Consider the following 14,259-nt stretch of genomic DNA (forward strand, 5'->3'; position numbering starts at 1 on the left):
AATGTGATTTGGGGGTATGCTTGGGAATTCCAACATTTCCTATAACACCATAATATACAATATTGCTATGTTTGTTCGAGCATTCAGGTGGGATGGCCAGAATTGTTTCTTGAGGAGGCCCAGATAAAAAAAGGCCACATTTTCGGGAAGTTTCGACACTTTTCTCTCGGCTCGACAAGTCGCACCTCGCCCCATTCATTGATTGAATGAATGAACGAACAAGCTTTCTCATTCATTTTTTTACTTTGTAAATTACACTTTTGTCCCAAACAAATAGCTTCACAAATACATACTAATAATACGTTTTGTATCTCTCTCTCTCTCTCTCTCTCTCATTATTAACATTTAAAGACAAAACAAGGAAGAAGGCGAGGTGATTAGCATTAATCACGTCTCCTAATGCTCCCTTAATCACCCATCAACACTAATCCTTCCCTCATCGCCCCATTGTGTTTCCTTTCTCCTCTCTACCATTGATGAAGCTTGTGGAGATACTTAATTCCAGGTACCCAACCTCTCTACTCTTACACACAGAAGCATTTCCATTTCAAGTGACTGATTTGTGTATATATGTGTGTGTGTGTGTTGGGCGATTAGGGTTTTCATTAGTGAGACAATTAAGACTAATCTGATGATCTTTGCAAATCAATTTGTGCAGGCCAGATGATGTGTCTAGCTGGCAAAGTTCACAACACATTGAAGGAAAGGAGACAAGTAATGTTATACTGATAGAGAAGGCAGAAATTCATGAGATGGAGGAGGGCATTGGTGATATAGTTAAGGAGGAGGATGAAGAAATGGGGGGGGAGAATGCCAAGGTCCCGAGGGGAATCATCGATAGACATGGGTCGGAAGTGTCGGCCAAGGACCTCGGAATCATGGATAGAGATGGGTCGAATGTGTGCGCCAACATGGATGGGCTAGATGTGGTGCTCACATGGGTCGATCTCACGGTCGAGGTGATGGCCGGCAGCTCGATATGGCCAGGATCGAATCCTAGGAAGAAAGCCGAGAATTCCCATCCGGACAATGTGAAGGTGGTCCTAGGTGGGCTCAGTGGGTATGCCGAGAGTGGCCAAGTGACGGGCGTGATGGGTCCTTCGGGATCCGGGAAGTCGACACTCCTTCACGCATTGTGTGGTCGCTTGCCGCCCAATGCCCTCCAGACTTCGGGCATTGTCCGCCTCAACGGCCTCGAGCACAAGCGGCTCACATTCGGCCTCGCGGTAAACTCATTTTACCTCTCTCTCTCTCTCTCTCTCTTGGTGAAAACACACAATTATATTTAAAATAAATATGTGTGAAAAACCCTACTTACAATGGGTGTCACAATAGAGTATGGTCACCCACTACCTACATGGGTAGTGGATCATGTTAGAATTCCCAATAGGCAAGACCAACATTCTACTCAGGAAAGAATTTCCACATTTTCCAATAAAGAAATTTGTCATATTAGTACTCCCTTCAACTTTAGCAAGACATGCCCTCTCTCTCTCTCTCTCTCTCTCTCTCTCCTCTCTCTCAATCTAGACATTCCACTATTTTCCAACTATGCTCTAGAATAGTAGAAACACGAGAAAGGTAACTCAATGCCTTGGTTGATAGGAGCCCTATGCACGCTTGTCTTTGTATGGTTGCTACCCTTTCGCAATCTTATTATAAGTTGTTAAAAAGATTAAGCACATGATTGATTACGCTCACATCATTACAAAAATAAATCTAGCCATAATAGTCTTTACTATGGTATCATATACACTCTTTTGTCATGATTGAGTTTAGATGCCAACTTGTAATTGTCAAGGAACACATGTACGTGTGCACACACACAAAAGTGCAAATACACACAAGTTTATGAAGCTTGGATATGAAGAAGAAATTTTGGCACCTTGGTTGATATACCAATTATATGTTTTCGTTAAATGGCCATGCATGTTGATGTAGGGTGACAACTTGCATTGCATGTTGATAAGGGATGGCAGCTTATATTGCATGTTGATATCCAATGGCAAGCTCCATTGACAAAAGTATTGACATTGCATCTACTTGAAATATGACAAATAAGTCAAAAATGGCTTCCAAGGCTTGTCAATTTATCATACAAGGAAGTTGCAAAGGAATAATGCCTATGCCAATGAGCCATTTATTGTAACATGTTGATGATGAGTCAAAAAGTCCTCAACTTAAGTTATGAAAGTAATATTACGAGTTCTACAAAAAGTTGATTATTGGATATTATTGTATAAAATCATAGGTTTTAATGTGGACTCAGTTACATATATAGAGATGGAGTAAGATTGGAGCTATTGGCATGATCAATGGACTTGACATTTGTTACTATAGGGTTTGCTATCAATGGCTATCAAGTTACTGTCTCATTAACTACTCCATCCACAATCAATTGTTTAGTCATTTTATTATTTAATAAACATAGCCCTATATGTCACCCACTCATTGGGTGTGCAAAAATGATAGTGGTTGTCTATTAACTTTGCACAATCCTCCATCGAGCACTTGCCTTGATCACAATTTAATTATTGATTGCAACACGCATAAAATGAATTTCAAAACCAAGTTTCTAAACTGTAGCATGTTCAAATATAATTTTAATTACTTGTTCTCACACCACATTAGGAGATGGCACTTGAGAAAGGTATTGTGTGAAGACTTGGAAAATAGTACCCCTAATTATGAAGTGGCCTAAAGCCTAGATGGAGTACGTCAAATATGGTCACCTATCACATGATTTTGTATATAGTTTGTATTATCCATATTTTATGTCTTTTATGTTTATGTTTGTATTCTATATTTTACTCTCTTGGGATTTGTTAATGTTGTTTTACATAATATGGTATAGTGTTCGGTATTTTAATATTAATATGTATCACATTATGACACTGTGGAAGGGTCCTTACTCCCCACACATGACTTAAGAAGCTTAGAAGCCAAATTTACTTTGCAAGAGTTTGAAAAGGTGGGTTGATGGATGTTGGAATGTAGTAGTGGAATCAAAATGATATCTCTATCCTTGTTTTCTTTATCCGTGTAAATTGTAAAATATATTAACTAAACATGGGTACACACGCTTGTGGACTAGGATTATATTTGTGTTTGAACATTGGTAATAATTTGATAGCTCCTTATCCTTGAAAATAAGCCATGTAGGAGTTAGTTTCGATCAAGAACTAGAAGTAATACCTTGTTTAACATTGGTATTAATGGTTTACCGCTACCTAAAAATATCAACTTGCATATTCTACTACCACAAGGAAATTGAGGCCCACTAGGGAAGAAAGCTACCACTATTTTATAGTGGTAAGTATTGCACCAACCAAGCATGCTAACACTCATGTAATCCAATTCAATACTTTGTAATATTCTTTCTTTCTGTTCATTTGTTTTTGTAGGCATATGTAGCACAAGAAGAGGATTTGATAGGAACATTAAGTGTGTGGGAAAGTGTATGGTTCTCTGCCCAATTGCGGTTGCCTGACAACATGACAATAGAAGACAAGCGTGTAGTGGCAAGGTCGGCATTGCAAGAGATGGGTTTGGAGTCTTGTGCCGATACACCTGTTGGAAATTGGCACTTACGTGGTATAAGTGGTGGGGAACGTCGACGCCTAAGTATTGCACTAGAGCTTCTCCTTCGACCTCAACTCCTTTTTCTTGATGAGCCAACAACTGGCCTTGATAGGTACTTTCAATGCTTTTTTTGGTGTTTTCTGACATTGATGATTGTGTAATGATACATATCTATCCATGAGTATGATCTACAATACCACAACTATATCCTTAGACTCGTTATTTTGGTCATAAGCTCAAAAGTCACACCATTTATAACTAGAAGAAATGGTGGAACGACAAAAAATGAGGAGCATGAAATTTGATTGGTGCACGAGAAACAAGGTGCTTGTCTTTCTAGTGAAGTATGTCCACATATGAAAGACATTAATTAAAGAGCAAGGATTCATGACACATAATGTTTCGAGTATAAAAACTTGAAGGAGGTTGTAAACTTGGGGTGTTGTTAGCACCCACCGAAGATGCCTCTTGATTGCTAATTGAAGAGTCTTTAAACTTTGGACTCTCAAATATGACCATGAGGAACCCTTGAGTCACATGAATGTGCGTGCGTGCGTGTGCACGTGTGTGTGGATCTAGGGTGATTAGGATGTTGTACATGAACCAATAGTCCTATGGATGGATTCAATATTATGGTTAGAAAAATGTGAGATTTTTGTTAGAGACGCAACTTTATGGAAAGGTCCTAATATTGGATTGGACATAGAGAATCACATGATATTTTTAGGCACGACTCTTAGACATTGCTCAAGTGATGGTTCAATCAATGTCCTCCTTCCCCACTACATTCAAATGTGGATAGAGTTTTACCTTTCGCATGTTCAATTTGGGTTCTTGTTAAAACAAAGGAAATACAAAAGGAGTTGATGAGGCCACATGAAAAAGAAAGGAAGTACAATCAAACACAGAAGCTTATATGTGTATCATCCCCATTATAGTCATTAGCACCTCATGTATCGATGTGGGAGATATTGGTACATATGTCATTCACGATAGCTCTAATTTTGTATTAAAAACTGTAAACATAGCTAATAATATGCCATAATTTAGATGTATTGTGTCAAATTATTTGTTAATGTGGCTACAATATGAGTTATTACCGACAACCGTGTTGCATTTGAATGGGCATAATGAAATAATGTAAAAGCAAAAATGTAACAAACATGTGATTAGTTTCTCAACAAAGAGTAATTCAACAACACACTTACTATAAACTAGTTTTGGGGCAAGAAACCACCTTGAGTTTCTCTCTACTTCACCTTCTCATGCCAAATAACCATGGTCAACCCTTGAAAAGAGATCATAAGGGAAAAAAGGATTGGGTATAATTGCTTGAATAGCATATATAGTCAAGAAAAACCAAGAGAAATTGCCATGATCTCTTTGCCCGAGAGTAGTGTATTTGCGGGGGACAAACACACTTGTAGTTTGTAGGTTTTCCCTATTATAATAATGATGATGGAATTATGAAAACAAATACCATGATCAATTCCAAAAATATATTTTAGAGAGTGTGAAATGTCTCATCATATTTTTTAAGGATTTATGACTTATTTTTTATAATGCCATTGGATTGTGAATTTGCAGTGCTTCTGCATTTGCTGTAATGCACACATTGAGCAATTTAGCAATGAGTGGGCGTACAATTATAACAACAATCCATCAACCGAGTAGTGAAGCCTTTGAATTGTTGGATAGACTACTCTTACTCTCGAACGGTCAAACAATCTTCTTTGGTCCAAGAGATGAAGCTTGCAATGTAATGTCACTCTCTATATGAACACATACATGTCTCTAATGGAAAAAAGAAAAGACAATATTTACATTGTTTTACAATGTACATTATTAAACTTGAGGTTTTGTTTGTATCAACATTGTGTTCTAGACAAAGAAATGAAGATATCATGATCCCATGTACATGGGCTAGAATAAATTTCACTTAGTTGAGGAGCGATCAGATCACGGATATAGTTCATTTAACTTTGCTTGGTGAAGAACATGGTATTCATTCATAACTTTTATTCAATGACACTTTTAGTTCTTTATCATGCATTAGTGCTCTATTTAGTTTTGTACTCGCAAGAAAAAATGTTGTATGACTTTCTTCAACCTTTTGTTGGACTAACTATAATCAATTATGTTCATGCAGTTCTTTGCCTCTTCAGGTTTCCCTTGTCCATATCGACGTAACCCTGCAGATCATTATTTGCAATGCATCAATGCAGATTTTGATCAAATGAAATCCTACATTACCAACCCGGTAAGAAGTTTTGTGAAAATGATTTGACGAATAGAAGTGTTGAGATTAACAAAAATATTGTTGCAGACAAGTCCATTGGAGCATAATAAGACGACAACAATTATCAAAACCCTTCTTGATTCATATCGCGATTCTCAATATGCACCCATCGCGATATCCAAAGCTCAAGAGTTGGTCTCCCAAGGAGTGAGTAGAATATAATATCTAAATATTGAATAGACACTAAGTTTACACCATCACAATACACTTTCAAACCTTTAGATTGAGAAAGTATAACACAAGTTATCAAAGTAAAAGATATTATCTATAAATTGAAAATTTACTAAATTTACACAATCACAAACACCATTTAAAACCTTTTTGATGATGATGTTATAACAAACGTCGGGTCTTAAACTCATATATACTAAGAAAAGATAGATTTAGAATTATCCAATCAATTAGTTTACATAATCTATCTTCAACAATCTTCCATGAGCATTTTACGCTATGTGCCTACTCCATATACATGGTTGGACCTATTATAGTAAAAGTATAACTGGATAAGAAACACTTCCAAAAGGCTAAACATGAATATCCATATTTTTATAACACTAGTATTTCTCTCCTTCTTCGAAAGGAAAGGTTACTCTATACTGTGAATAAGTAGTGAATAGAGTTTTGCAAAGGATGAAGTGTGTATATGTAGTGTATATACCTATTTGGATTGGGGATATTGAGTATGATTCTACACCAATTTCATCATCATCTATTAGAGATGTTAACGTTGAGAATATAATGCCACAGATGTTGGCATGTATAGGTTTATGTGGACTAAGTCATGTATCGTAGACATCCTTGTAAATTCGTTGACCCATGTATTGTATGGAGGATCCGAGAACATTTAGGTTTAAGGGTTTTTTATTCCAAATAACATAGGGTTACCAACTTCAAGTGTGGTATACATGGTTCCTCACGATCTTAAAATGTTGCCACACATGTTCTACGTAACAAAAAAGTGCTCTAAGCTATCATGCACAGTCAATGATATCTAAAGCATTCTAACCACCTTAGTCATCATATCAACATAAAAGTTAGGACATAAACTTTTGTAATTGGAGAAAAGGTACAAAAAAACGATCAAAAGAAGACAAGGGTTCAAGAAAAGATTTTTCCTTACCCTATTTTTATACATGCTCCGCATTTGAGCATAATTTTGTAAGGAAAACAAGTTTTAACACTATATCTGTCCTCCACTAACCAAAACTCTACTCCATCTTCAATTAAAATTGTGAAAGGCCTCCTTATTTATAATGAACTACCAACATCGAACTATAACTTTTAATCTTGCAATCTCGATCCATATGCCCCAATTTTCCATAGTAATGGCATCTTTTCTAAATAAAGCCTCGTTTGCTTTTTTGCTCTTCTCTCTATCTAATCTAGCAAAGAATGTGGAATCTTTATTCAATTATTTACACCTTATTTGGATCTCTTCCTCTTAAAAGTAACAATAAAAACTCCTTGAAGGAGAGTGAATGATTCCACCCTTATGTGGTCAATATCATGACCAAAATATCCTAGTTTAAATGTAGATCATGGATACAACATTGCAATTATAACTAAGTGCCTAACTTTACCAATCCGATGGTTGATATTTGATCATGAAGATGTCTTATCCTCGAGATAAACACATTGACCTTCTCATATTCTCCATACACTTCAAGAAAAATTGATTCTATAGTTTTGGATCATGGTTTCATTTTTTATTCTTAGTGACTTGAAAGGATCCTCCACATATCAAGCACCTTAAATATATGATGAACCAACATCATCATGAAATCAATTGCCCCCAAGAAAATTGGATACAAAGTATATTCAATGCAACTTTTCCATGCTAGAAATTCCTTCATACTTGTAGTAATCACTACCATTACACTTAGATTTATTAGTCCCATCAATTCAATGTATAGTTTGCATATGGTTTCCAAAGGCCCATATAAGTCCAACGTAGTGGACATTTTGAACTTCAACAATGTGTAGTTCATCCTAATAAACTTCCCCATTGACATCACTAGAAGTTGTAGTGTCACTCTACTAGGAGTATCACTTCCACTTGCATTACTTATCTTCTTTTACACTACCCTAGAAACCTTCAACCGTAGGAATACCTCCTCCCTCATATCTCTTGTAGCTATCTTCTGTTGAACCTCAAATCCCCGATACTAATTTAACTTGTAGAAAATAACGAAGTAAGCACAAGATTGACACAATAAAGCATATAATTACTAGAGAACAAATATATGTTTGTAATTAATCATAGCGCTCTTGCAACAAGGACTGCTACAACTCATGCACTCTTAAGTGAGTAGAAAAGAATACTTTAGGAAGCAAAGTGGAAGACTAGCCCAAGAATACATTCTATGGTTCCTTATTATTCAATAGGTTTCTCATTCCAATAGGTGGCCTATCTACCATAACCTTTCCATGGATTACATATGTTCTTGTTGTTGGTATAAAGTTCATTTTATGATTTTGAGCAACATTGCTATTAAATGTAGTACGTTATCTTTGGACAACATCTTTTTGAATGTTTCTAAAAAAGTAGCTTACTACATAATCTCTATCCTAATGTTGTAATCCTTGTCACTCCATTCTTCAACTAATAGAATGTTGGCATACTCATGTGAGTTTTGAGCGGCCCACCATAGTATTTTAAGCATCAAAACTTCTAAAAAGATAAGAAGTTTTGGATGGCAATTTACCACGTGAGAAAGTAGCCACTTTCCCAAAGTATATTTCCTTACATGATATTCAACTTTATTAGCTTCTGCATGTGATATGCGTTCCACCCCCCCTTAGCTAGGTATGCTCCATCATGTGTGAGTAAAGTTCATCAAAACTCATAAGGTAGATCTTTATCAACAATGTGGGAATCACATAATGATAGTTTTTTTGCAAGGAACTAATTTTAATGGTAAGTCCTAAAGAGCAATAAATAATTAATTAAGTCCTAGAAGTTAATAACTAATCAACTTCTCATGATGTTAAATCCTAAAGGGCAATGCGGAACTATATAAGCAAAATATGTAAGACTTGTTGTGGAATGACATTCTTTAGGAACAACATGAACTAGTCAAAATTAATGAAGCTAGTGCATGGTCAAATTTGGTACATTATAATGTGCTTATTATTAATGTTTAATGTAGAGTGGAAGTGTGCCAAAATCATGTGGCTCCCAAGCAAGCTTCAAGAACCAAGTTGTCATCTTAACAAAAAGGTGCTTCATCAACATGGCTCGTGATGCAGGCTACTATCGCCTACGTTTCCTCGTCTACATCCTTGTGAGCTTGTGTGTGGGTTCCGTCTACTATAACGTGGGCACTAGCTATCACGCATTGCTGGTAAATTTGTAAACTATTTTAAATAAGGCACCATCAATGGATATTACTTTACTAGTATTTACAATATATATGTGTTTGAATACATTCATTTTTAATCCTTAATGTAGGCTAGAGGATCATGCGGAGCTTTTGTTTTTGGATTTATGACCTTTATGTCGATTGGTGGATTCCCTTCCTTCATTGAAGACATGAAGGTAATTTTAATCGATCATGCTATTGGTCCTAGAATCTACTATTATTTACTTAGCCATTGAAATGGGTTTAATTTTATTTCATCATCCATAATGTGAATATAGGTGTTTCATAAGGAAAGATTAAACGGACATTATGGAGTACTAAGCTTCGTTTTAGCTAACTCTATTTCTTCAATACCCTTCATATTTGTTATATCTCTTGTTTCTGCCACAATATGCTACTTCATGGTTCGTTTGCACCCTGGCTTCGAGCATTATGCCTACTTTACACTCGTACTTTTTTGCGGCGTCCTTATTGTCGAGGGCCTAATGATGACCATTGCAAGCATTGTCCCAAATTTTCTTATGGGAATCATCACTGGAGCTGGTGTTCAGGTACCATTCTTGTATAGTCATCAAAATATAACTCTTAAATTAATCTAACATAAGGTAATTACTAATGCATTGTTCATACATGCTTTACATCCATAAGGGTGCCATGTAAAGAAGGTTCTTAATATTAGAACAAGAAAGTTCATACAAACACGAAATTGTAACTTGCCCTTGAATGCACTTGCATGATGACAATAAAATGAGATTAAGGCATTCATTCAATTAAGCTATGGGCATTGGTTACAAATTGATGAATAGTCAGCCCCCACAACAAACATAGAAAATATTATTTTCACAATGCATTATATTAGTAAATTGGTGCCCTCAAACAAAGGTAGGAAATGCCAAAACAATATTTACAACAAGGTCACATTAGAACCAATGTCACGAGAGGCATTACAAACAAATGAGATCATATGAGAGAAAATCTAAACAAAGGATATAGATTGGAAGTTGATTACACAAAATTCTCCTCACTATGAGTAGTCTAGAATATCCATGATACCCCAACATCTATCCACACCAAAATGCCAAGAGACAAAAGAGACTTTCTAAATTTCTGAGCAGGGAACTGTAAGTGTAGATGTTGGGTTATTTTGTGAAAGAAAGTATTTTATGGGAGGGAACAAGTCCCAGACAATACTTTTTGTCCATCCGCTTTTCCTTGATAACAACAATAGGCAAAATCCCAAGGGACAACAAAGAAATAAGCATTCAAGGGATTTTCCCACACCCCTTTAAGTGGTTTCTTCAATACCCCAACATGTCCACCAAATGAATGACTTTAGATATTATATATTCATTGTACACAAAATGTATCCAACCATGGTTCATTTTGCAACCCCAAAGGTGCTTGTTTGGCCGATAAGAGTTTATTGAGGCCAAATAGAAGTTGAGAAGGAATATTGATCCTTACTTCATGCTTCATCTTTCATCCTTGATGCTTTAATATATTTCCATCATGCGTGACGGTATCTCCTATGGTCTTTATACTTTTGTGAGAAAAACAAATATGCCTTCAAATTTGGCTAACAAGGTGTTAACTGTCAAAATAGCACTCTAATGGATTTTTTATTGCATCATAGAATTGCCTTGATTAGTTCTTTCCATGCCCATTTGCAATGCTCCATCATAATTTTCCGTCAATAGAAAAACTTGGTCCTAAACAAGCACTTGAAATGTGTTACATACTTGACATCCAAGAACATGTAAAAAGACATCTAATTGCAAAAACACCCTTTGTTAACTTCATATAAAGATGTCAAGAAGTAAAGTCAAATCCCCCCCCAAGACATGGGTAATGAGAATATAAGTCTCAATTGTATGTAGGGTATACATAGCTCCTAATACCAATTGGAGTTGGAACACCCACAAAACTCGTTTTTCTACTAGAAGTAATGAGTGACCTCATGTTATTTCTATGTAAGGGGTTTTACTAAAATAACCATAAAAGCAAGATACAACAAAGGATATACCTCATTATATATTGCCATAAATGGGTCACTTTTATGAAACTCTAAAAGCATTGCTAATTTGTAAATTTTGTCATTTGGGAGACACTAACCACCAACCAATGACCTTTACGATTGTGATGAGTTAAATTGGGTTGACAACTCTTTTCCATCCATAAGCAAAACTATAATTAAAAATAAACACAAAAGGAGTGTAATACATCATGTAACTTCTCTAGAGGAAATCTTGCAACCATAAATCACACCAACTCATAGGGCCAAAATCTAGCATAACAAAAGTTATGCTAACAAATTATGTCAACTTGGCTAATAGAATTACATTAATAATTAGGCACTCGTATACAAATTATATCCCATAAATAAATTTCATTTTTAAAACATAATGGTATAGCCCACAAATAATACATGTGATGCATTTGATGGGAGGAGCCATGAAATATAAGTGAATGTAGAAGAATCTCTTCAATATGACTTTACTTCATACACAAGGACATATGCTCCTCCCCAACCACAAACAACGTTTAGCGCATTCAAGCCATGTTGCTACAAACAAGATATTGAATCAACATTAGTAAATCTATAAACATATGAACCCTTGGCAAGGCTTTCTCCTGATCCAAGGAAATTTGAACACATCACCACTTGTAACTTGACATAACAATAAGTGAGATCATAATCCTCGTGGTGGGGCCTTAAAGTTCTTTTCATAGTTGTTGCCAACCGAAGTCTTTCTCAAATCCTTTACACATTGATTTACGAGTCGAAGCAAACCTACATCAACTAGTGGGGACAAAAACTTCTTTATGTCCATCTTTCTCACTAGCATTATTTGACTTTATTTATTTGCTTGGTTTACAACTTGCCCCACCATCTGCAATTCCGTTTCTTTCACGATGGCTAAGGTCAGTTGAAGGAATTGTACTTTTGCATATGTCCAATTTCATCACATGCAAAACATGACCCAGATAAATTTTCTCTACTTAACCTTGCACAAACATTTTACCTTACCATCCCCATAATCAATCGTGGTCAAGGGAAGCATGGGCACGTTAATATCCCAAAGAGTGCAAAACTGATTGATGTTGCCATCAAGGTGGGGTAAATAGAAGAGCTCTACCAATGAATAGTAAAAAGTGTGGAATGCAAATGTTTTAAATAGGGGGACAACATCTCTACAAAGGAGGAGGAAAGAGAACATTGTTATTACTCATAACAAGGTATGAGCTAAGTAGCAATAACGTTCTCTTGCCACTTCCTTTGTGCTTCTTGTTATGTCTTTTATTCTTGTTTTATCTTGCCTGTCACAAAGGCAATTGCATGTCACCTATGTAAATACAATGCATGTCCTCAGTATGTGTTTATGATATAAGTGCATGTCTTATATAAGCTAATGTTGGATTAGTTTCATCCATGACTCTATGAAGGAAATTTGTGATTGTTGTTGCTAATGCAAGCATTGGTTTCAATTTTAGGGAATCTTCATGTTGCTTTCAGGCTTCTTCCGTTTGCCAAATGACATTCCAGATCCAATATGGAAGTACCCACTTCTATACATGAGTTTCGATTATTGGGCTTTGCAGGTAACATCATGTCAATATGGAAGTTATTTGTGAGTATCTAGTTGAACGAAATGTTATTTCCAACAAGTGTGTATGTTAACACTTTTTCTAATGGCCAGGGTCAATATCAAAATGATCTTCATGGCATGATCTTCAAAGATCAATATGGTCAAAACATCAGTGGTGATGAGGTATTGACTGAAATGTTTCAAATAGACACAAACAGGTCAAAGTGGTCGGACTTGAGTGTCATTATCTCAATGACGTTTATATATCGCATCATCTTCTTTGTTCTCATCAAACTTAATGAAGAGATAATCCCATGGATGAGGGGCTACTTAGCCAAGAAAGCCTTGTCAAGGAAACGATTGTACATGTATAAGCATGGCAAAAACACATCATGAATTAGCATTCCAATAGCTAAGCCAATGGAATAAGCAAAGGAAGTGTCATATGAATTTATAAATAATTCCAACTCCATCAAGTTCAAAGAACTATGCATTGGTAGTATAGTTCCATTATTACACTTGAAGCCTTGCATGTGTAATATCACTTTTTTAACATGTATATCATCATAAACTTCCATTTTGTATATTATGTGCAACATTTTGTTACATTCATGTACCAACAAAAAACAATTCTTTTATTTACAAAAAGTGTGGTTGTGGACGACTTCATTTCATATGAAATAAAAAAACTTGGAACCTAGTAGATCATTGAGTTTTTATATTATAAAATGTGCTTGCCATTGGTGTTCAAGTTTTCTTGTACCCAATTCTAACTACACATCGAGCCGTTTGTTTTTGAATCATGATTTATACGTTCAAGTGGTAACCAAGCATTCAACATTGTATGGATGCAATAAAGAGTATACCATCATATGTCCACGTACATTCATACACCAACATTTGGGTGTTTTGATTGGTACCAAAAGGTATTGAGCCCAATACCCTCCATTATTTTTAAGTTTCAAAATGTCATATAGCAATATTTTAACCAATGTAAAAGAAGATGAAAAATTGGAAGTTTTCGTTGGAATACATTTTAGTCAATCTTAAGAGATGAAGGTAGCTTTGTTTTGGTACAATAGGAACAACTTTATTCAAGCATACAAGTGCACGGGTATAAATGCAGTGTTGGAGATAGGGTCGTCTAGAATGCGGAATAAAGAGAAACACTATGAGGTGAAGAATACCAAGATCATATACACTAACAAGATGAACAGAGAACCTAAGAAAGAGAGAGAGAATATAGAGAGCCAAGAGAGGCACAAACAATACAAACTGTGTTATGCAAAACAAGAAACAACCTTCAATAACATCAACAACACTATGAACTAGGTTACAAGGCCAATTATATACCAACTAGGTTAGGGCAACTACCCTTAGACATATTTACGTAAATGTCCTAAACCTAGTTTGTCAAAAGAGATAGTGT

General features: G+C 35.7%; 1 protein-coding gene across 1 annotated transcript; it reads left to right on the top strand.

Moving 5' to 3' along the window:
* Positions 1-313: 313 nt before the first annotated feature.
* On the top strand, positions 314-13,568 carry LOC147853284 (ABC transporter G family member 11-like). Its single transcript, XM_087333004.1, has 11 exons — positions 314-505; positions 659-1,226; positions 3,405-3,694; positions 5,170-5,341; positions 5,732-5,842; positions 5,909-6,028; positions 9,031-9,225; positions 9,333-9,419; positions 9,522-9,794; positions 12,736-12,843; positions 12,942-13,568. The coding sequence occupies exons 1-11, from the start codon at positions 477-479 to the stop codon at positions 13,224-13,226; spliced, it is 2,238 nt and encodes a 745-aa protein (XP_087189130.1). The 5' UTR covers positions 314-476; the 3' UTR covers positions 13,227-13,568.
* The last annotated feature ends 691 nt before the right edge of the window (positions 13,569-14,259 follow it).

The sequence above is a fragment of the Azolla caroliniana genome, unplaced genomic scaffold (assembly GCF_043228905.1).
Source record: "Azolla caroliniana isolate FFs.n. ecotype wild unplaced genomic scaffold, voAzoCaro1.0.p SCAF_17, whole genome shotgun sequence".
Lineage (NCBI taxonomy): Eukaryota > Viridiplantae > Streptophyta > Polypodiopsida > Salviniales > Salviniaceae > Azolla > Azolla caroliniana.

What these genes read in the sequence shown, in the direction of transcription:
- LOC147853284 (XM_087333004.1), top strand. Translation starts at nt 477, where the DNA reads ATGAAGCTTGTGGAGATACTTAATTCCAG. An exon ending in CCAACAACTGGCCTTGATAG is followed by an intron (nt 3,695 to 5,169) that starts GTACTTTCAATG and finishes GTGAATTTGCAG; the next exon opens with TGCTTCTGCATTTGCTGTAA. An exon ending in TCGATTATTGGGCTTTGCAG is followed by an intron (nt 12,844 to 12,941) that starts GTAACATCATGT and finishes TCTAATGGCCAG; the next exon opens with GGTCAATATCAAAATGATCT.